A 23,620-nucleotide genomic window follows, 5' to 3' on the forward strand; every position below is an offset into this window, starting at 1 on the left:
TACCTACCTTTCCATACGAATAGAGTTTCTCAAATGTGGGAGCATATGCCTACATACCCAAGTTACATGTACTAAGAGATGGAAGGTAACTGCCAGAGATGATACTATGTGGATGTTTGGACGTGTCTGCCCTTTGTATCTCTGTATTTTTGTACTGTATGTACTGAAAACAAAAATACAATTTTATTATTTAAAAAAAAAACAACATAAAAGTTGAGGCTGCGTAGAATAAATAGATAACAAACATATCAGGACCCAAAATTGTCCATAGGTGTCAGTTTAGAGAAAGCTATGAATGATGGCCCAAAAATTATTGCTCACTCTGGTGTGTGTGGCGATAACAAACGTGTGATGCAATCATTTTCATACGTAGGGTCACACCAGACACATGCATTTACATTTGTATTTGCCTGTACATGGGGGCAAAAGCCTTGAAAAGGGGGAATAAAAGAAAAAAGAAAAACTGCCTTCTCTGAATTAAACCTGTGCTGTAATTTGGGCATTGTCATCGCCCCATTTAGTGCTTAAAGTCACTTTGCATTTAGTTTTCCTTTTTCAGTTGTGGATATTCTCTATCTGCAGTCAGAGCAGCATGCCTAGTAGGTCATTAATTACAGCCATCTCTTCAGTTCGCTACTCCTCACTATGGTAAGAATGATACCCTCCATAGTACACTTGTGGTTTTTGAGCTGGGCTTTAGCCCTCAAGTGTGGGGTTAAATAAAACTCGATGCAGTCAATTTATAAACTGTTCACACAGCAAACAGCTACACAAACAAGATACGCAGTGCATTATGGCCACTAGATAGAGGAAAGGAAATTCCTATGCTCCTTGGCTCCATCTAGTGGTCATGATGTGCTGGAAATCTCATTCACATAGCTCCTTGCTGTGCAAACAGTTTAAAAACCAACCCCTACGCGGAAAAGATCATTTCAACATGTTGTTTTTCGAGTATGCTAATTGCATAGAGGAAGCCGGTCACTAAAGGATTAAACATACGTTATCTCCTTTTACAAAAACTCACTTGCCTCGATAATGGACATCACTGAACATTTATATATGTACAAAGTAATCAGATGCAGGTTAGCCCCAGTTCTTCTAGTGTCCTGTTAAAATGTAAAGAAAGGGAGAACACACGCACACGTCGTAACGAGACAAAAGTTCATATGCATCTGAAAACAGATTTTCTTTAATTTTACATACAAATAGATTATAGTTATTTTGCAGTTTATACATGCAGTTTACCTTCTACAATTAAATTGCCAGTCTGCTTTTCTACTGTACAAAAAAACTTTAAAGCATATATATATATATAAATCTGTCATATAAAATCTGATGGGAGCCATGATCATTCTCGTTTTAGAGCTGTAAAAGATACAACAAAAAGAGAAACTCCGCATAATACAAACAAACCGTTAAAAAGGTGAAGTGATCTGTGTTTAAAATGGCCCTTGATAGAAAACTGCTGTCTTTTAATATTTGTTTCAGATGAGATCAGCTTGATACATTAGTGTGTGTGTTAAGAGAATTATGGCCTAACCTTTTTTTGGCCATAGTTCTCTTCAGGGTCACAAGAGGACATATACTAATGTCCTCTGGTGACCCAAAACCTAGTATATAGCAGGCTATTGCCCGCTATATGCTGAGAATGGAGAACCGTGCTGCAGCCAGGATGGATCCCAACCATACTGTTGAGATCCACCCCGCTGACTGACAACGAGGCAGAGCCAGCTGTGCCCGCCCCCAGGCAGCAATGGAGAGGGGAGGGATCCCCGCTGGGAGAGGTGACTGACATTTACCGCTCTCTGCAGGAAGAGGATCGGGAAGTCAGTGATCGGCAGTATGTGTTCGCTGACTTCCCGATCAATAGAGCAGACCTGTGACAGCTTCAGTGTCACAGGTTGGCCTAAATTATGGGGATGAGTGTTTTTCACTCGACCTATACTTATTCTGCTTTAAAGAAATCCACTGTGTTCCTTTTATTTTGTTTTAGATATACATACAAAAACAAATATTTTTTTTGTAAATCTCATTAAATGCGTTAATATTTGATATACATGTACATGGGAGCATCCATTTTTGCATTAAATGATGGCAACTGTGCTTCATGTTTAGTACTGCTACACAGCTTTACTGTCTTTGTCTAAATGTAACTTTTAAAGTCTGAGCAATTGACAATACCAGTCTATGTGGTCGCAGTTTTAAGTGTTGACCAGGAAGGCTGACTGATTTCCAAAACTAGAGTTGGCCAAAAATGCAAATCAAAAATAAAACAAAATATTGTATACCATACATGTAAAAATTAGTCACATAAAAAAATTACTTTAAACATAATCTATTCAATGAAAATGGCCATGGAATCAGCCATATTTGTGCTTCCAGGTTGTTCCCCATGCACAGTGACAACGTTCCTCTTTCAAAACAAAGCCACTGGTCAGTTTATTTGGCTAAATGGGATTTATCTTTCATGGCCATCTGTAAATCAGACAAATGCAACTGACATACTTTATATATTACTGCAGATAGGCGGTTACTGGATAGGAAATGTTGTTTCAATTAGTCTGAGCAGGCTGAAAGCTTTGTATCAAGAAAGGGATAGTACAGCAGAGAGCACCACATCCATGCACTACTAGTAGGCAGAAAGCAGTGACATTTATAATGTGCGTCAATCATACCTTCAAGTATAAAATAAAGAATGACACGGGATTCATGAAAAAAATCTAAAGCTGCCCATACACTAATATATTCTTTGTTCCACCTGCAGGCGGAAGAAAATACTACAGATTCCTCCATCAATGCTTACGAGCCTTGCTTGAGGAATCACCCACTGTTTGTATCGTATTGTGATGGCGGCCGCCGGTCGCTGTCCGAGTACCCGAACAGAGCTCATTGGCTGCTGGCTCTGTTCACTCAAAGATTTCCCGGTCGTCTCCTTAGATCAACTGATAGAGGGATGCCGGCCGAAAGAGTGCTAACCCACTGTGTGAATTTTCTTGATGAAACAGCCGAAAACTTTGTATAGTGTATGGCTAGCTTAACACACATCGATGCGGCTATTTATGTTAAGCTGATCAAAAGTAGCATACATAGCATGGGGGAAAAAAAAAAGTTGGACAGCCTAGAAGCAAATGGATTCTCAGAGCTGTAACACAGTGATAGAGATGACACTTTAAGATAATAAATGTAGAAGCAACACATGTTGTGAAGACCCTGGAAAGACCCAGAAGTGTGTTCCAACTCAGCCTTGACTTGCTGCTGGGCTCTGGAGATCCTATACCAAAGTCCTTTTTCTTTGTTCAGTAGTATACCATACTGCAGTTTACCTCAGTCATGTAACTGTCAAGAGAATGCTATATCCAGGCAAAAATTAGGGATGTCTGATTTATAGATGCCAGTGGACCTCCAACTAACAAATGTCAGAGCAAGAACCCCAAATCTGTTTAGCAAAATATCAATCTCTGTGCAACCACGAATGTCCAGTGCAACATACAATTAAACTTGAAAGGATTTGTCTTAATTGCATTCCTTATTTTTGAGTAAAAGGAAAACTCCAGGCACAAAAAAACAGAAGTAAAAATCTATTTACAGGTTTTGTTTTTGTTTGTTTTGGATACACCACCAGCTGGAGGGAAAATGTTTTGGACCACTGGTTGGAAATTAAGTCTGTTCTGGGCAAAATCCTATTTCTATGGCTTCCAGACAAGGCAACCATTAAAAACACAATGGGGGAATTATCAAAACTGGAGCAGACTAAATCTGGATCAGCTGTGCATGGCTACCAATCAGCTTCTCTCCTCAGTTAAGATTTGAAAATGAAAGAGGCTGATTGGTTCCCATGCACAGCTGCGGCAGATTTAGATAAATTCCCTTCAATGCATTTCCATACAGCAATAAACCTTCCCCAACGATCTGTGAAATTATGGTAATATATAAACTAAATTCAATTGCCCTCTACAATGTTTTTGGTTCTTACTAATGGGCTTTTAAAAAACCCAAGAGAATGCAAAAAAAAAAAAAAAAAGGAGACCAATATGTACAAGTTATCTTCACACGTTGTTAAGCTGGTTAGGCAGAACAGTACAACATTTTTTCATACTATGAATTGAAGCTAAAGTCCAGGCAAACAGCTAAATAGACAGTTGAAATATGCACATGTTAACCGTTTACCTGCAAGTCTTGCGGTCCAGGCACTGCCGCCAGATAGTACAGTCAAGTATTTGAACTGAATACACTTTTTAGTGAATCTATAACTGGATTTAAATAGTGGTTTCTGCCTGGAGTTCAACTTTAATTTGATAGTGTGATTTCTTTTCAATTCTACTATTCATGGTAATGGGATGATGCTGTGGTCCTTACTGCTAAAGACCATTCTTTATTGGAATAGGTGTTTGTTCCTTTCAGCCATTTACCAGGTTGTCAAAAACCAAGCAAGAGAAGGCATCCCATTAAAAAAATAAGAATGAAAAAAATGATAAAAGCAAAAACACGAGAAGGTCACATATCCACGATCCAAAATTCTTTCTTCAAAACTAAAAGAAATTAATCCTTTCTCCCCCCCAAAAAAAAATCACATCCCAATGTTCAAACCCAGCTGTAAATTGGTAGAGATTATGTAGGTGTTCATGAAGTGTTCCACTTCTGCTAGGTCAGGAAATAGACTAAGTTTGCTCATAAAAAATGTTTAAACGTAAAAAAAAAAAAAAAAAGTTTGAAAGAAGAATCACTCTGAATCACTGAAGTCACTTTGAATAAAAGCAGAACAGAGCAATTAGGAGAGTTGAATTTCAAAAACACAAACTATACAACACTCTGGTTACATTTTGACACTGTCATCTTTAATGATTAGACATTTTCAGCCCGTGTCAAATACCAAATCAAATCTAACATCTATTTACACACAAATAACATTTAAAAAAAAAGTAAAAAATCAGATTTTCCCACAATGACAATTTGCAAATAATATAATACGGTATATTTTAAAACCGATCGTTTACTTTTTTCTTTTTTTAAACAGTAGCTCATGAGAAACCAAGTTATAAAATTATTAGCTGGAAGCAGAATGTTGCAATGTTTGCCAATCAGAGTATCACGGTGTAAAAGATACATCACCACTACTTCAAACTTTCATGAACAGTCGCAGTAAAATTATCTAGACTGGCATGAAGAATCAAGAAGTTTAGATTAATTCGGAGATAAAAATACCTCAGAGATCCTTCAAAGCCATTTACAAAATATATCTTCCAAGGTTGCCAGACAAATGAGATCCCTGACCTGAAGCATGAACGCAGCTGATGGAATCTAAGGCCCCATTCACACTGAGCGACATACCTGTAGGAGCGTATCCGCAAGGCTAGGATAGCGTGACTTTCGGGGCGACGTTCCAGCGACGGTGGCGCGACCTTCACCGTCGGGCTGCATTAAAATGTAGAAAAATTGCCCGACATCCACCGAAAAAAGGGTCCAGCAGGTGCGACTTGCGACCGCGACGAGCAACGGGCGACATGGAGCTGTACATTAAGACAGCCCCATTGAAAATCATTGGCCGGCGACTTTTCGCAGCAAAAATACGCGATATTGGAGAGGAAATCGCGCGGCAATCCACTCAGTGTGAATGGGGCCTTAAGGTCTGGGCTGCATTGTTGTTCTAGGTCAGAAGGATCATCTCGGTTACCCTGGAGCAGGCATTTGGTAAGAAGGTTGAGTCTCAGATGAGATGGCCGCAAGATTACACTTTGGAAAGTTTAAATTAACATTAAAGTCAAATTTTTTCCCCCTCCCCCCCATGTTAATGTTAGCACTTACCTTAAATTATGTATTTTATTCCAATCTTCTTCTTTCCCCATGTTTTCATCTGTCCCTCCAGCGCTGACACCTCTGTCCTTGCTGGCACTTCCGATCCAGCGGTGTCTGAAAGCGGGTGCACACGTCCATAGACTTACCTTGCGCTTACAAGCCCCACATGTGATAGCAGATGGTGGTGACAGGTACTCTTTAAGGTGATGCTGGGGGTCCAAAAGACCCGCAGTGTCACCTTTACACTCCAAATAAGCTATTGAAGTGCAGATCGCACTTCAATAGCTTATAGCTGGGCTTCAGGAGCCCATCACTGGCATCTAAGGGACTGGAAGTGATGCAATCTACATCGTTTCTGGTCCCATAGAACGTGGAGGGGATCGACGAACGGAGGATCGTTCATCTCCTTCTTAGCTCCCCGCCGACACCAGAGAAGCCGGTCTCGCCAGAGTCGCTTCTATTGTTAAGCCAAGTCTAAACAGAGTCCCGGCGGCAAAAGCCTCCGGGAGTCTGTTTAAACAGCCCCGATGCCAGCGACGTACACTGTACAAGTTATATTTGTGACCTGACATTTGAAAAGGCATGCATATGACCCCACCAGGAATGACAGCCCACTCACTCCCAACTCCCCAGGCAGTTTTATTACACTTCCTTAGCACTGCCTTAAAACCCATTTATTTAAAAAAGCACTAGCTTTCTTTCTGGACAGTTCTCAGGCCCAGGTTTACATAGACTCTGCACAAGCTTCAGAACTTTATAATCTATCCTTGTGCTATTTGCCCTTATATAAACATCTGTGTCACAGGGACCAATCTATTATCGGTATTGAGACAGAGCCTGTTGGGATATATGTGTCATAATCTGTTATTACTATACAATACTCCTGGCTCTTTAAAATACAGAAATCTAGAATAGACTTTAATATCTATAGGCAAAACAGTGCAATTTGTATTACAGCCACTTCTGTGCCACATACAGATCAGGCAGTGGTTACTGGTTTCACAAATGAGAAATGATCTCCTCTAGGGCTTTGTACTAATAGCAAAAGCTTTTTTTTATAATCTTCCGAACGGGTTACAAAAAAGTTTACTTTAAATAATTAGCTCTGTATAAAGAGGTGGACTGCAATAGTCAATACTCCCTCTTCACTGGTAACCAATTGTCAATTAGCCAACACTGGTTTTAATTATGCTGTCATTGCCAGAACTCTGAACTATGTACGTGTTTTCTGTTATCTTTACTATGGTTGTAAAGTGGAGTAGGAAGGAAATAGGTTAGTTCTTAAGAGGATGCTTACAAGTGTCCATATTGGTTCTCATATTTGGAAACGATGTTCTTGCATTTGCCCAAATCTCTGCGTAGTTCCGCCACCTCTGTGCGAAGCGCAGTGTTTTCTTTTTCCAAGAAGGCTGCTCGCACAGTAATCTGGTTCTCTTTGAGTCGCCGTGCATCTCGGGATCGCTTAGCTGCCACGTTGTTCTTCTTACGTCTGTTCCAGTACTTCTCATCCTACATGAAAACACCATTATAATTAAGACTGGACGGAAATACAGGCTAAAGGATAATCCAGAATAAGCTAAATTTTAAAATATATTTAAAAAAAAAAAATGTGACTGTTATTTACCAAAATACACTTTTTTCCTGAGACTCCCAAAGAACTACTTTGTTTTATTAGCCAGCTAAGATTTCTCAAATGTCTGGCTTGGCACTAGTTGCAGGCAAAGCAGAGGGAGGTCTGGAGCTGGGAAACCTTTGGGGTCCATACGAAGATAAAGATCTTAATTTTTTAGTACATTGCTATCATACAGATTCCTTTCTTCAGTCATCTTTAAATTTGACCTAAACAAGTACAGACTGGGAGTCATATTTTGCTTTAGTCCTCTTTTGGGTCAGAGTACAGTACTTTAAGTATTGGCAAGCATGCATTTTACCTTCCCAGTACTGCTCACTAACTTGTAACAAAATAAAACTGCAATAGTGCCTCGATTAAGGTCACGTGTCTTGTAAAAGTTCCACCCGGGTATATGCGACAAGTATAGGAATTCACTATATGTGTCAGCACCATCTAGGAATGCTAGTGCCATATGAATGGCCTTAGTATGGCTTTAGGACAGGCAAAACATTTATAAATGAAACACTTTATGTTAAGTTTAAGAATGAAACATGACAGTAATTGAAGAAATTACTGTCCCTGGTGATCTTTTATCTAGTCTATCTTGTTCAGATGGCTCTTCACCTTTCCATGGTTGCCTACACCTGCTTTAATGATGGTGTTTGAATTACAAACAATAGAAGTGAATGGGACATGTACCTTCAGGTCATCCGGTACATATACTTTCTTTGCTTTCTTTATCATGGGCTGTGGCTTTAACTCCTCATCTGCAAATTTGTGTTTTCTAGGGTTAAATAGCTCCCCTCCTGGCACACTGGAAAGCACCAGATCTGTAGGGTCTGGATTGAAATTTACTTCCACCTCTATTTTCTCTGGATCAACGGGACTAGGAGGATCAATTTCTTCTTTCAGTGAGTCGTCTGCATTGGAAGAATATCCTGCAAAAATTAAAACTGATTAAAATCAGAGACAAAAAAGACAAAATAGATTATTATGGCACTTCATCTTACTACCCACACTTTAAAGTTGGTTTCCTCTGCATGGGTTATCGTGCTCAGATAAGTTAATTTTACAGCTAGGAACAGGCAGTTCTGTGTTTCGAGAACATCCACTGATAGCTCACGTTTTCTACTAATGACCGGGAAACAATCAGCAAAGTTCCCCAATCACATGATCACCATTTTCAGCTGACACAATGATTACATGGCCTTGTTCTTAAACAGTTGTCACGGACAGGGATTTTTTCGTTCCCTGGTGTAAGTAACCTTACCAATAAACTTCTCTTCTCTTGTCTCATGTTGGTCTGATAGAGTAAGTATGCGTGTATGGATCTTCTGTGTATGTCTTCTCTCATCTCAAAATCTAACCAGCTGTCCCAGTTCTTTCCCTGGACTAAAAAACACCCCCTCCATGTTGTAAAAATGAAAGGGTTGTGTTTTGTTGTTCAGCAAAAGACAGCTGGGCAGGGCAGACATCATTCCTGAGTTGCCCGCCTGCAACAGGAAATTAGGAGCCAAGTGCATTTCTGCCAGAACGACAAGTATTTTCCTGCACTAGCAGGATGTTTAAAGGACTAAAAACAGGGGGAAATGTGCATGCATCGCAAAGATGTACTGCAATATTTTGACATGCACATAACATACATAAAAAAATATACAAATGCTACCAAAGATAAGTGACACAGTACAAGCAATTCACATATAGCAATGAGATAAATACCTTCATATCAATTATCCTGGCACACTGGAAAGCACCAGATCTGTAGGGTCTGGATTGAAATTTACTTCCACCTCTATTTTCTCTGGATCAACGGGACTAGGAGGATCAATTTCTTCTTTCAGTGAGTCGTCTGCATTGGAAGAATAACCTGCAAAAATTAAAACTGATTAATAAAAGTGCCAGAATCCCTGAAGTCTAGATACCCAGATTCGTTCGCCTTGTTGCGCGCATGCCAACCTGCTAATTTGGTAGGCGAGTTTCCTCTTTAGTTACTCAATTATTACAATGACTATGGTTTTTGTGCAACATATTTTTATTGATTTTTTTTCAATCACATAGATATTCTCCATCTCCTGAGGAAGCGCCCTCCAGCGCGAAACGTCGAGAAACTCTATGACACCTCCACTCTCATTATTTGCAAACCAATCATGTGTATTTTCTAATCATGTCATACTATTTTACAATCAATCATGTAATTATTGATCCAATTTTATGAGTGGAGTTAGTCTGTCTAGGAGATATCCAATTAGCCGGCTTTCACATACGAATTTCTACATCATTTTTAATCATTATTTAATAAAATAACTTTTTTATTCCCAAACTGTCTTGGAATTGTCAATTGGCACCTCAAAAGCCCCAACTTTATCTTTCCTCTTTTTGACCAGTATTACTTTCAGGGGTGTGGTGCCTTATACTCTGGTCTGGGCCATCAATGTAATTATATTATTAGATACCCAAGTAATATACTACGGAAAACTCTGATAAACATTAGAGTGGGAATATTCTGCTGTCCTGGAAGACTCTTGGGAAAGACGTTACCAGATAACCAATTTCGGTTTTCCATAATCATCTTCCAGGAACAGTACATGAGGATAATTGAGCAACTGACCTTGTTAGGGTTGGACTACTGCTTGCAGGACCTTCCTGACAAACACTCTGTCCTGACTGAACAACAGGTCTATACCGTAGCATTTGAAAAATATATGGAAACTTGTCAATGCGGAGACTTAAAATCTGCCCCTTTCTCCATCAAGAAGCAACTAAAGCTCTCATAGAACGTACCTGAATGTATTTCAGCAACCTCTAACAGTGAGAAGTGTAAGCCTCTTCAACAGTGCACTGGATTCATCTGGCTTTGGAGCCTTTGCATGGTTTGTTGCCCTTTTATGGCCGCTGTTTGCAAACCAAATACGTTTTTCCACTTCCTCCACCCCTTGATGGCTTCCAGATAAGCCTAACACTGCTTTACTTACATCTAAGCAATTAAACTCTCTTTCATTTAAAGAAGAACTTCAGGAATTAAAACCTACCCACGCACTGCAAGGGTTAACTGCTCCTTTTTCTCTTGGGGCTGGAATACAGAAGATATGCTCACCTGATCCTCAGTCCTGTGGTGGTCAGCATTCACCTCTCTCCCCCTCCTCATTCTCACACCACTGGAGCCTGGGGGAGAAGAGGCTTCAGGGACCAGTCTAGCAGCATCCTCAGCCCTGTGGTGGTCAGCATTCACCTCTCTCCCCCTCCTCATTCTCACACCACTGGAGCCTGGGGGAGAAGAGGCTTCAGGGACCAGTCTAGCAGCATCCTCAGCCCTGTGGTGGTCAGCATTCACCTCTCTCCCCCTCCTCATTCTCACACCACTGGAGCCTGGGGGAGAAGAGGCTTCAGGGACCAGCCTAGCAGCATCCTCAGCCCTGTGGTGGTCAGCATTCAGCTCTCTCCCCCTCCTCATTCTCACACCACTGGACCCTGGGGGAGAAGAGGCTTCAGGGACCAGTCTAGCAGCATTCTCAGTCCTGTGGTGGTCAGCATTCACCTCTCTCCCCCTCCTCATTCTCACACCACTGGACCCTGGGGGAGAAGAGGCTTCAGGGACCAGTCTAGCAGCCAGGCAGGATAGAGAATAAGGCGAGTGTCTTTTATCCAGCCCCTAGACTAAAACAAGCAGTTAGCCCTTGCAGTGCAGGGATGAACCCACTGCAAGGGTTAACTTTAATTTCTGAAGTTCTTCTTTAATGGGTCATTGCAGAAATACAGGATTACTATATCCTGTGACCTATGGAAAGTAAACCTGGATCTACTTTCAGAATAATTCTGTCTGGGGGGGAAAAGGACTTTTCCTACTGAACATGAAGGTTTCTATGTTCTTATTAGATAAATGTTGTGATTTCAGGTACCAGGTTTTTAGTTTTAAATTGTTGTACTTCGGGATTCCGCACTGGTCCCTGGTGGATAAGATGAGGAATATTCGGCAACATCCAGGATGGGCATATGTGGACTATATGGAGAACACCGAACCAACGCCTTTGTGGCCAGAAAGGAGTGATCAGGATTACTCTATGTCGGTCCAAACCTTCTACACTACTTTGGACAGTAGTGGGAGTGGGGGGAATGCATAGGCTGGGAATACGCACCTACTCCATCTTGCTCCTCCAAGTGAGAAGAAATTCTCTAGATGCGCATTGTTCATGTTTGCAAACAGATCTATGCATGGTTCCCCGATGTTTCTAATGGGTTAGTGTTACACTTGGCTAGCCTCTATTTGTGGGTTGAGACACCCCGCAAGCATTCCAAGGAACGATGGTACCCTTCAGTGAGATGATTATATTGACCTGTATTTCTTCTGGATGTCTATTGCAGTTGTTTTCTTTATGGTACATGTTCCTGTATGGCTGCTTCTTTTGTTGAGGAAACTTTCCCGATGACAATAGTTATCAGGACAGTTAGACAGAATGAACCCCCTAATGGAGGACATGGACAGTGGTCAGCCCTATTCAAAAAAAAAAACAAACAAAAAAATTTGCTTTGTGTTATGCTTTAAGTGCCGCAGCACATTTTCTTTTAACAGGAAAACAAACTTAAAAAATAAACTGCTAGAGAGTAGAGTTTTTGTCAGAACAGAAATGCAAAGTCTTTTCTGCCAAAAAAACGGACGATTCTGACCTCTTGCAGTTTTTTTTCCATATGAACTGCAGGACGAATGCATACAGCGCTCCACGTAAAATACAGGACTGCTGATCCTGCACTGTATGCAAGGATGTCGCAGAGGAAACCGCGGCAGAACCAGCTTTATGGGAACAGTCAAACACTAGGCACGAGAAGGGAAGTATTTTTCTGTCTTATACACACCCCTAAGGCCTGGTTCACACCTGGGCGTTTAACTGCGCGTAGAGATGCGCTGTAAAACGCTCAGCATGTGAAAACCAATATCTGCCTATCGGTATAGTTCCCACTTGGGCGTATTTCAGCGCGTAGGAACGCGCTGAAAAACGCCCTACGCCCAAGGTAGTACAGGAGCTTCTTTGGGGCATATTTTCCACGCGTATCCATTAGGATACAGCCGGACAGACCTCGTAAACGCGCGTTTGTCGCGCGTTTCTTTTACCGCAAGTCGCGGCCGAAATGCGCAGCAATTGCGCATATTCCGTGCGCCCAGGTGTGAACCCAGCCTTAGACTGAAGGAGCTTTTTAGAACGTTAATAGAGAAGGGGGGCTACTAATGACCGTTTACACAGCTGCCAAAACTTTAGCTTTAACAGTTCTTTTTAACAGTCTCAAACAGCTTTCCTGTACAACTCAACAGACAAGACACAAGCTAAAGGTGGCCATACACTTTACAACCATCGCAAGACCTTAGTCTTACGATGGTTGTAAAGTAATTAAAAAAACGTACAATCTGCCCATCTTGGACAGGCAGATCGTACTTGTGATCATCGCAAGCCTTCTGATGACTTCTGATGACCGCAATGCTGAACGGGCAGTGTGCGCGTGCGCACACCGGCCCGTTCGGCATTTGTCTCCCGAGCATCATTCGAACCAGCCGAAAATCGTAAGATTTTCGGCTGGTTTTCTAGCATGCTCCTTAGACAAAAGATGTGCTTCATTCACACTGCACGATTAGTGTATGATCGCGGGACTTCCCGCGATTCTTGTACGAGAATCGTGCAGTGTATGGGCACCTTTAGCTTCAGAGCTTCTGATCACACGGAAAAGAATATTCATTTGCTTAACCACTACATGGGGATGTATGCTTTAGAGGATATAGGTTAGAATTTAATTGAAATGCTCTTTAAAAAAATAGGTCTCCGACAAGATATCGTGGTATGAGGGATTAGAAAATACATTTGTATAGCTTAACTATCAATAAAAACCCTTGAGCAAAATCACCTTCGTTTTCAGATATTTGTAGTAAACCCGATGGTGACACAGGAGGGGGAGAAGTAGAAGCCGTCTCCTCTTCATCTTCTAGCTCAGCAACTGGCATAAGTGGGTTCTGAATTGCCTGGGCAAGCCGTTTTGGGCTGGATGGGATACCATTCTCCAATAGGAATTCATCAAGGTCCATGTACTCCAAGTGGAAAGATTCGCCATCATAAGGAATGGTCTTATCCCAAATAGGTGGCATGAGTGCAGCGGAAACAGACAATGAATTTTCATCAAGGCTGTCATCTTTGTCCAATTTGATCTTGTCTTTTTCTAGAAAACAAGTTAAAAACACATATATGAATATATTTTTTTTTTAAAAAGGAAAAAGCTACTGAACAAATTGCAAAACGTAACTAAAATCTGTTTTCTATGGAAACGCTATAATAAACTATCTTGCTTTAAGATTAAGTGCACTTTAAGAAAGGAATTGGAACCCCCTTTACCCCAATCTCAGATTGACCAATAGCAGTAAAGACCTCAGGCACACAAATCCAGCTTCTCACTGTACACTAACTTACATGCATTTGTGTTCCACCATCATCTAAAATGGTCACCAGTGCACCAGGCGTGGCTAAAGACAGTCAATCATTCCAGACACATAGGCAATGGCTCTCAAATGACAAGCCTGACACATGCGTGTTGATTTCAGAGATGGATGAAGCAGCAAAGGACATAAACATGATAGCAACAGACCTGAACAGACTGAGGAATAAAGCTCAGATTTGTCTACATGTGAGGTCTGTACCTTTATGGTGAATTTGAGGAGAGAAGGAAAGGAAACCTTTACCATAAAAGTATGCATACTCTTTCTTTGCCTAACCTGCAGAAAATGGCACTAGGCATCTGGCCGTCTGGGGACACAGATTTTCCAACTCTTGCAAACAGAAGGCATATTCATCCTTATACAGACAAAGGCTATGAACAAATAACTAGATTTCTAATATTTCAAAGTATACAACTTTTCCTTTGTATAATTATTCTTAAAATTCCTAACTATATTCAGCAGTCCACTTTCGCTGCCAGATCCAGTGTGTGGCTTCAATTGGAGGCCGATTTCTCGCTGGGACACAAGTGACATCTTCAACATTACAGTATAATCCTCCTTTACACAAGGTCAATTATCAGTGATTAAAAAAATAAATACAATTATGATATCCTTTGGATATCACAACCTAGCATATAAAACACAACAAGCAATTTAAAGTGGCACCCTAGAAAAGAAAGGGGAAAAAAACAAAAATCAGTTTTCACATCATAATGTAATTCAGCTACCTCTCATGCTTAATATCCTACGCCCGCCTTGTAACCAACATGATTGCCCCCCATCCAAAATACCTTGCATTCAGTGAAAAGAAAAAGCTTCTTGTGAATGGATAAGAAACAGGTCGCACAGATCAAGGCGATTATCTGTGTGACCTATTACAGGGTTAGATAGTCCATGGGTACCAGGGTCACGCATAATAAGGGATTTTAAACAATCCTTAAATCGCAATCATGTCCATTAATAAGCTACTGGTTTTATACGAAAATAGTGTGCTAGAGAAAATATTATGGGAGGAATTTAGCGAAACTGGAGCAGACAGAATCTGCAGTAATTGCCCATACTAACCAATCAGTTTCTCTTCAGTTTGCTCAGTTAAGCTTTAAAATTGAAAGAGAAACTGGTTACTATGGACAACTGCTCCAGATTCTGTCTGCTCGTTTTGATAAATCCCCGACGCGGATCCCGACAATTATGTCTGGATCCGCCCAGCTGCGTGAGTGACAGCTGGCTGTACCCGCCCCCTCCCCTGTCCGTTCCGCCAGTCAGCGCTGGAGGATCGGAGCGGGCAGGGGGGAATCCAGTCCCTCCCCGGTATGGCAGACATTGACCACTCTGAAAACTTTACAGACAGGTGCCATGCACAGCCTACAGGTATATTTGCGTAGCGTAAACAAATGCACAAAAACAGAATGGAACCAAGATGCGTCTGGGCAGCGTATTTTACGCGCATGCGCATGTTTACGCATACATACGCATGTTTACGTGTACATACGCGCGTACAGTTCATTAAATTTCTATTAGGAATGATGCATTCTGGGAATGCAAATCGTGCACGCATATACGCTCATATATGCGCGTATATACGCAATATACAATTTTGCTCGAGTTGTGTGTGAATAAGGCCTTAGGGTACTTGAATGCATTTTTAAGATTTAACTCCCGAGTTTAGTGTCACTATAAAAACAAAGGTAAACTATGCCTTGGTAATAACACTGCGGCGGCACCACTACACCCGACTGCCAACCAGCGGACACTAGCCGCACACTAAACCGGGTGCAGGCTGGTGTCCGCTGTGTAACAGCAATGCTTTGCATTGTTACAACGTAAGTCAGTGTATACATTTTTATTGAAATGACATTTCATTCACGTCTATGCACCATGGCAGAGTTTTGGTAACAGTCAGTGACGTGAAATTTGGTGCAAAATAGGCAGCGTTCAGGTGCGAACAGGGTGAACTGTTTCCTAAATGGCCCGCCATTGAGCCTGTGAAAATCTGATTGGCACAGCTCTACAGATGTGATGTGAATGAGCCCCAAAGCATCCTGTAGTGTATGGAAGGGGCTGCAACTTACAAGGCCAACAGAACAGACGAATGAAGGGACACCGACACTTCATATAATCACCATTCTGCTGCTAGATATAGGGTCTGAACTAGCCTGACTGGAACCTAACAAGTCCACCAATTCTAGTCTCTACAGGAAACCTTGTGCACCCCTCCCTTCGCTCCTACTAGAAGGAATGTGGGTTATGGCCGATGGCAGCTGAGGCAGGAGGCGCCATGGCCGCTTACTTCTCCTCACCCACTTCTCCTGTATCCAGAAAGTTCTTCGGAGGGTTCTCTATGAGTTTCATCAGCACAAGGGGGAAGGACTGGCCCAGAAGAGACACGGGAGAGGCCGGAGAGGTAGAGGCCTCGACTTCAGGCTGAGGATCGGACATCGTGATACCAATAACACCGAATAATTAGACAGGCTGAATTGAAGAGTGTAGAGCTCCGCTAAATTATTCATAAGCTCCTAACGCTGATTGGTCAGCCGGCAGCTTCTATGCAGACGAGGTTCTTGCTTCACTTTCTCGGCCAACCGGCCAGCGGCCAGGCTCAATGACGTAGGCGGGAGGGGTGGCTCCTAGTTGCCATTACTATGTAAACCAGCACTAAAGGCGCAGTCTCCGAATAAGAATATTCACTGACAGGCAGCTCATTGGATCGGGCAGCTTTCACTTAATTGCATAAGGTATAGCCAGCGATCTGATTCGTCGGCGCTCTGCCTTACGCAACGCAACTCACGCCCCGCAGTCACAAGACTCCACAAGCGAGGTCACGTTTTGGATTTATCGTCATGAGGAGGCGGAGACAATAGGGGTGTATATACATTTGCTGCCCGTGATTGGCGAACAATGGGAATATCGCCGCCCATAGTTTACCTCTCCGAGCTGTCACAGGGCTGCAGCACGTGTTGGGAAGATTAGAGTCAGGTGATGGGGGATGAGTTACTGTCTGATTGTATCTTCATTCTAGTTGTGCTGGTCTCTGCAAACATAGGATTACTGGTACAAATGTACATACATTATAGAATAAACAGATATGCATGGCCTAATCACTCTACATAGCCACAATGAAATGTAAAATCCCCAAGTCCGTATTCACACCCGAGTATTTGTGAATGCGCGTCAAATGCGTACAAAATGCACACTTTGAGGTGTTTGCAAAACTCATGAAAAACGCACCTGCTGTGCCAGGACCAGCTAATGGCACCCAAACATGGCCAGGAAGACACATGTTTTTCCCTACTAAAATGTGCAGAAACGCAACGGAAAAAACGAAAAACCCGTTTTGCAACATGCACTACTTTTCCACGTTGTCGTAAATCAACATGTGTTCCCACTACGCTCAGGCGTGAATGGAGACTAAAATTTGTATGGAAACTAGATAACAAATCATACTAGTCCAAGAGGTCCAGCATCGTCTTCCCAGCAGGTGACGTTCTTATGCAACTTAGCGCCTGTGCCGCCATCTTAAAATGAGATCCGACACATGCCAGTCACGCCTGGGGTCCCTGCAAGGTCTATGCGTCTGCAGCGTTTCTGTGCATGCAACAGATTCCCATGCATGTGCACACGGGCTAGGGTTACCACCTGTCCAGGGTTCACCCGGACAGTCCAGGGTTTGAATGCTGTGTCCGGGTTTCATGGCAGCCGAGACCCGGACACATGTCAGGCAGACAGTGGCAACCAAAATTAAGATAGGGGCTACTGGGGGGCGTGGCTTACGCATGGCGCTGGACGGTCGCACTTAAGCAGAGCTCCCACCTCAGCCCGCAAAAAACTGCCGTAATAGGACACACTTTTCACCTGACTTGCTATCCATCTGACCTCAAACATGGGAAGGAGAAGCCAACGCTCCTCCGGCTCGAAAAAGGCGACCTCCGGTACCTTAAAACGGTACTTAATCGCGGACACGAGATCTACTCAGGCCTCCACGCGGCCTACCACGCGGCAGGCGCCGGCAGATAGATCCGAGGCCCATACTCTCCCGGCCACGCCACAGTCCCCGGGCTCTCCGGGCTCCGACAGCGATTCGGAAGCCTCCTCCCCGGCTACGCTACAGACAGACCTGCAGGTGCCAGATGCCATGAGAGACCTTCCAACGAAGGCGGACCTGGCTCACATGTTCCAGAGGATTTGCATGCCTGCCGTGTGGGTACGAGTTAGTAACGGCTATTCCATCGGCTGTTACCGAATTGCTATTACTGTTGTTTATATGTTCTTCTTGTCTCCCTGTATGTCTATGTCCCCCTCCTACCCACCCTCCCCATCACCTCCCCCATGATTGTACTTCGGATAGATGTAGGAATATCGCTGTATTTCATATTGTGCTGTGCCCAGAGGGTACTCCTGACTCACCATGGCAACCGTAAATTTGACCTCTTATAATGTGAGAGGCCTGAACACCCCCACCAAACGACACCAGGTCTTAAAGGAACTGCATAGACTATCTAGCGACATAGTATTTCTCCAGGAGACGCATCTCTCACATAGTACCAACACGCGACTGTCCTCTTATCGCTACCCAACATGGTATACTCTATGGCGGATTGTATCCCAATGTATGTGTGTATCCGTATTTGTACCCCCTGTAATTTGTACGTTTATATGCAAACTCCTTTCAATAAAAACTTATTATACAAAAAAAAAAAGATAGGGGCTACTGGCCCCCCACTGAAAATAGTCTTGACTGATATTTACATATTAATGTGTGGCACCTATTTACATATAAATAAGCCAGGACTCATTTTTTTTTAAAGAATTCCGTGAGTCGCAAGAGTGTTCGGGTTTGGCTGAAAGAAAAGGTGACAACCCTAAGGGGGCCCACATACCTTACGATAATCGTAAGGTGTGTGGAAGCCATGCGACCTCTACTACTGTAAGGTCGCACGACTTTTAACTTACGAACATGTTCGAAAACCCGCCGAGCATTGTACGATGTTCGGCGGGTGTGTAGCAGGTTCGTAAGATAAATGCCGGACGGGCCAGTGTGCGCAAGCGCACCCTGCCCGTGCGGCATTGTGGTCATCGGAAGCCCGCCCCTCAGGGGGGCGAGGCTTGCGATCATCGCAAGTACGATCTGCCTGTCCAAGATGGGCAGATCGTACGTTTTTTTAATTACCTTACAACCATCGCAAGACAAAAGTCTTGCGATGGTTGTAAGGTGTGTGTGCCCAGCATAACACAGGCGCTGTTCTCTGCCAGGTGTATAAGATCTGGTAGAGACCTGCAGTGTGTCTGTGCATGTGCAGAGTTCACATGTGGGTGGGCATGCCACGCGTCTGCCAGAGACTAGTGGCGTATCAGCACACACAACATATGGCAAGCTGCATCCTGGAATGTGTAATGTATTCATCCCAGGAGACAACGGAACACAGCAGCTGGGGTATTCCCGGGCACATTTTACACTGTATGCCTGTATTTGCCCCCCATGGGAATAAGCCCTAAAAGCGAGGGTAGAGGGTTAAGTGAGAGGATGTTATTTTTCTGGGTGAAGGTTCACTTTACTATCTCCAATACAATAAGAATCTTCTCTACAAACGTTGTGTACATATCACTTTCCTTGTAGCATGTTTATCAGGCTTGACAGACATATCTGTATAAAAAAATGAAGGAATCAGGACAGAAAGGATTGCAATGTGAGTGTCATGTAGGATGTGGTGAACCTGATGACCCATTGCGTGCACACAGCACATCACTAACGCTCCATGCACCCCAGATAAACCTGACCTTTTTAAAGACAACCCGGCCTGCTAGCAAACGTGGGTCAGATCACATGTACATATATAAACACAATCACAAAATCCCATATGATCTTTAAAGCTTAACTCCAGGCACTAAAACCAATGGCGTCACAAGAGGGGTGTGGCCTGCACCGGGTGACACATCAAAGTGACTGACAGTCATTTTGGTGTCACCACCTCTGAAAAGGTGGGCACTCGGTCATGGACAGCTGCACGAGAGAGGAGGGAACCCGGCAGCATTCCTTATCCTGACAGATAAAGGTCCTCTCTTTACCGGCATTTATCACCAAGTTGGCCGCTGGCAGTGAAGTGCACATGACACTGCCTGATGATGCCCCTGACTAAAATTACTCCTTAGATACCACACAATATATCAATCCATTTTGTGTGCACTAAATGCATTTGTGAACCGAGATATTACCTTGTTAAAGTAGCGGTGACATCATCACTGTGCTGCACAAAGCTGTGGGAAGGACCCAGCAGGCTCCACCCACCACAGACTGTCCTTATGTTTGTCTGGACCTGGCCAGAGTTGGGGGTAACCGGATGTAAACGAATGCCCATCCCGTTTAGATACAGCTGCCCATAGACTAACATTGGGCTTTCGATCAGGTCCGCCTGATAAAGTATCAGGCGGACCTGATCGGAAAGCCCGTGCAAAAGGGCTCCTATTTGTGATCCTGCTCTGTCACCTTGTCACATGCTCTTCCGATAAAGCCTACATGCTGCTGTTTTTTAACACATTACTACACAGGTCCACTGTTGTCACTAGCAGGAATCCCGCCTCAATATGCCATGCAGCTTTCACAGGACGGACACTGTAAAAGGCTGCAGGAGATCAGTTAACCGATACCGATAAGCAACAAAGAATTAAAAAAAAAAAAAGTTTTATTAAAATGAAGGACAGTTGTTTATGATACACAGTGCTTTAGCAAACTAAATCAAGGAGGGATCAGAGAGATGGCCACAAACCAATCAAATATCAGAGTTCATTAAAAAAAAGTTTAATGTTTAATATTTGATTACATCAATATAACTATATTGATGTGATTACATTTTACACATGAATCTTTTTTATTATAGATACCTGTACATCTCTATGACTGGATACTGCTACATGGAGACCCGGATATATACATCTAGTATGGATGCACGCTCTTGGACGCAGACAGTCTGTGAACAAGGGTAAGTGTGGGTCAGTATGGAGCCGGGTCCTCTCATAGATATGTACAGGCAGCTGCATGCGGCTACACACAGCACCTCTCCTTCCAAGGCGAAGGTCTAAGCGCGGCTGTGCCCAGCAATAACAATGTAACAGAGGCCCTTTTAATACGAATAAGATAAAGTTTTACTGGAGTTGAACTTTGTTCCCGCACTTCCATATCTTGGTAAAAACACTAAGACACGGACTAGGTAAGCAGTAACTTGAATTGCTTCCCACAGATGAGCTGGCTGGAAAATGATAGAACCAAGAGAAAGCATTCAAAGTTTTTCTCTGTGACACAGTAAGGTGTTTTCCTATTTGGTCATCTTACCGGTTACATAAGCAATACAATTAATGATGGGTTATACGGCACAGGTAGAGCGAGGGAACATTCATACATTTGCTTCAGTATACTGATTACAAATCTTCTATAGCGATCTCTAAATATTGCATCTTTCTATATCCAGCTGCCCTGATAGAACTGCTGATGAAATGATATAATACCACAATGTCCTACACATAATCCCTTTCAAGAGATTCATACTGGGCCTGCCAAGACTAAAATGTTGAAGTCTTCTGACTTCCTACTGCTCTACTTCGGGCTACATCAAGGCTTAGCAGTTGGCACTAATTGTGTCCTGGCAAAGTGCCTAGATCATATGCCAGACATCCAGTAGGTGAATGAGGCCACATCTTACATAAGGTACAGTGAAAGTTCTTATATAAATTGGTCATTAGGAAATGATTAGCCGTTGTTATAAATTACTGATAAAAGATGGATGCATCAAAGCAAGCCATGAACTAGTTCTAAAATAAATACCAGCATACAGAGGCATAAGTCAATTACTATCCTTTATGGGGATTCTGCATACAGCTCTATTATGCAGAGCTGTTGCCTCCTGCAGCAACGGTAGCTGGCGGAGTAGCTATTGTTTTTTGTCTTCTATTTTTGTGCAATATAAATGGCAAACAACTACAGGAATATGCTACAGAAATACAGTTATAACAAAGAATTGGTTATTGGTTTTGGAATAAAGCATTATGGAACCTGTACATAAAGACTCCAATGGTCCAATGCATAGATGTGCCCCCTATGTTTCAACCTGTGGACTGACCCTCGGCTACCTCAAATCTATTGGCCCTCCATGGATGGATCGCCAGAGTGCGGGGGGGAGACGGCAGGTGCTGATCTTGGAGTGGGGGGTAAGTAAAAGTCCTGTACACAATACCCGTAGACAAAAACGAGCAGTAAACCTTGCAGAGCAGAATTGTTTTCCCAGAAATAGGCTTTACATTTTTGAATCTGCAAGAAAAGGTTAGGTAGGTCTTTTTTTTTAAGTGCCGCAGTGTATTAAAATGTGTGTCATTCAGCCAATCCTTTTGGATCACACAGGGAGGGGTAACATCTCTGTAAGGGAGTTCATTGATGTCTGCGTTCCTATTGCAGAGATTTCCCTGTACTTTCTGCCCCCCAGGGAAACAAGAGAAGTTTAAATTATCCATGAAATGGCAGGAAATCCAACATTTCACCATGGTTACCAGAACATGTATCCCCGTCTCAGGGCTCAAAATTTCAAGTCCTGAGCTACTAGCCAGGCCTTAAGAGTTACTAGCCAACAGTTGCCCCACCTAACCCTTACCCTGCCCTTAACTCCGCCTCTAAACACACTCTCTTAAATAATCTTATGATCATTCTTATCTTATGATAGTTGCCGCTTGTAAACAGTAGATTAAGGATTCCTGCTGCAGGAAAACACAAGTTCCTGACACAGGAATGTCTAATCACACCTGAAATATACTGTAGGTGTGAATGGGGCCTAATATACACATACACTAAAGGTGCCCATACACCTTGGGACCATCGCAAGACTTTTGTCTTGCGATGGTCGTAAGCTTATTAAAAGCTTGCACGATCTGCCCATCTTGGACAGGCAGATCGTACTTGCGATCATCACAAGCCCGCCCCCATGAGGGGCAGGCTTCCGATGACTGCAACGAGGGGCGGTCTTCAAATGACTGCAAACGGACAGTGTGCGCGTGTGCACACCGGCCCGTTCGGCAGTTGTCGAACAAGCAAGCCACTAACCTGCCGAGAATCGTACGGGTTTTCAAGCCTGCTTGTTCGACGGAAGACGTGCGACCGTACAGTAGAAATGGTCGCACACCTTCCATACACTTTGCGATTAACATATGATCACGGGATTTCCCGCGATTTGCGTACGATAATCGTACAGTGTATGGGCACCTTAAAAGGTGTCCATACACCTGCTGATTATCGTATGATAATCGCGGGTGATCCCACGATCGTACGATAATCGGCAGGGGTATGGGCAGCGTGCGACCGCTTCTACTGTAAGGTCGTATGACTTTTGTCTTCCAAGCACGCTGGAAAACCTGCCGAAATCTTACGATTTTTAACGGTTTGGTGGCATGGTCGGAAGACGAATGCCGCACGGGCCGGTGTGCACAAGCGCACACTGCCCGCTCAGCTGGGAGGGCTTGCGATGATCGCAAGTACGATCTGCCTGTCCAAGATGGGCAGATCGTACAAGATTTTAATGACCTTACAAACATCGCATAACGAAACTCGTGCGATGGTTGTAAGGTGTATGGGCAGCTTAAAACACAATGATACACTTCTCAACGTTACATCCCCCCACAAATATAATAAAAATCCCCCGCACACAAAAAATAAAACACTCCCCCCCATTATAACCCCCCACACATTAAATAATACACTCCCCACATAAAAT

At 43.1% G+C, this 23,620-nt stretch overlaps 1 protein-coding gene and 1 long non-coding RNA gene across 2 annotated transcripts; one reads left to right on the forward strand and one right to left on the reverse strand.

Annotated features, from left to right (window-relative positions):
* Positions 1-4,027: 4,027 nt before the first annotated feature.
* On the forward strand, positions 4,028-8,844 carry LOC108794684. Its single transcript, XR_001941721.1, has 3 exons — positions 4,028-4,173; positions 6,161-6,163; positions 8,834-8,844. It is a non-coding gene; the product is annotated as an uncharacterized LOC108794684 (long non-coding RNA).
* On the reverse strand, positions 4,508-16,471 carry TEF (TEF, PAR bZIP transcription factor). The gene is made up of 5 exons (XM_018565770.1): positions 16,175-16,471; positions 13,292-13,600; positions 8,105-8,343; positions 7,091-7,302; positions 4,508-4,742 (listed from the first exon to the last, which is right to left on the reverse strand). Exons 1-5 carry the CDS (start codon positions 16,311-16,313, stop codon positions 4,721-4,723), a joined length of 921 nt encoding a protein of 306 aa, XP_018421272.1. The 5' UTR covers positions 16,314-16,471; the 3' UTR covers positions 4,508-4,720.
* Positions 16,472-23,620: the final 7,149 nt, after the last annotated feature.

Source organism: Nanorana parkeri, unplaced genomic scaffold (genome assembly GCF_000935625.1).
Source record: "Nanorana parkeri isolate BGI_ZX_2015 unplaced genomic scaffold, ASM93562v1 scaffold885, whole genome shotgun sequence".
NCBI lineage: Eukaryota > Metazoa > Chordata > Amphibia > Anura > Dicroglossidae > Nanorana > Nanorana parkeri.

Excerpts from the sequence above, each read along its gene's own strand:
- TEF (XM_018565770.1), bottom strand. The coding sequence starts at position 16,313 with ATGTCCGATCCTCAGCCTGAAGTCGAGGCCTCTACCTCTCCGGCCTCT. Across the intron at positions 8,344-13,291 it reads ACAAATATCTGAAAACGAAG|GATATTCTTCCAATGCAGAC; the intron begins GTGATTTTGCTC and ends TAATTTTTGCAG. Across the intron at positions 7,303-8,104 it reads ATGTACCGGATGACCTGAAG|GATGAGAAGTACTGGAACAG; the intron begins GTACATGTCCCA and ends GTTTTCATGTAG.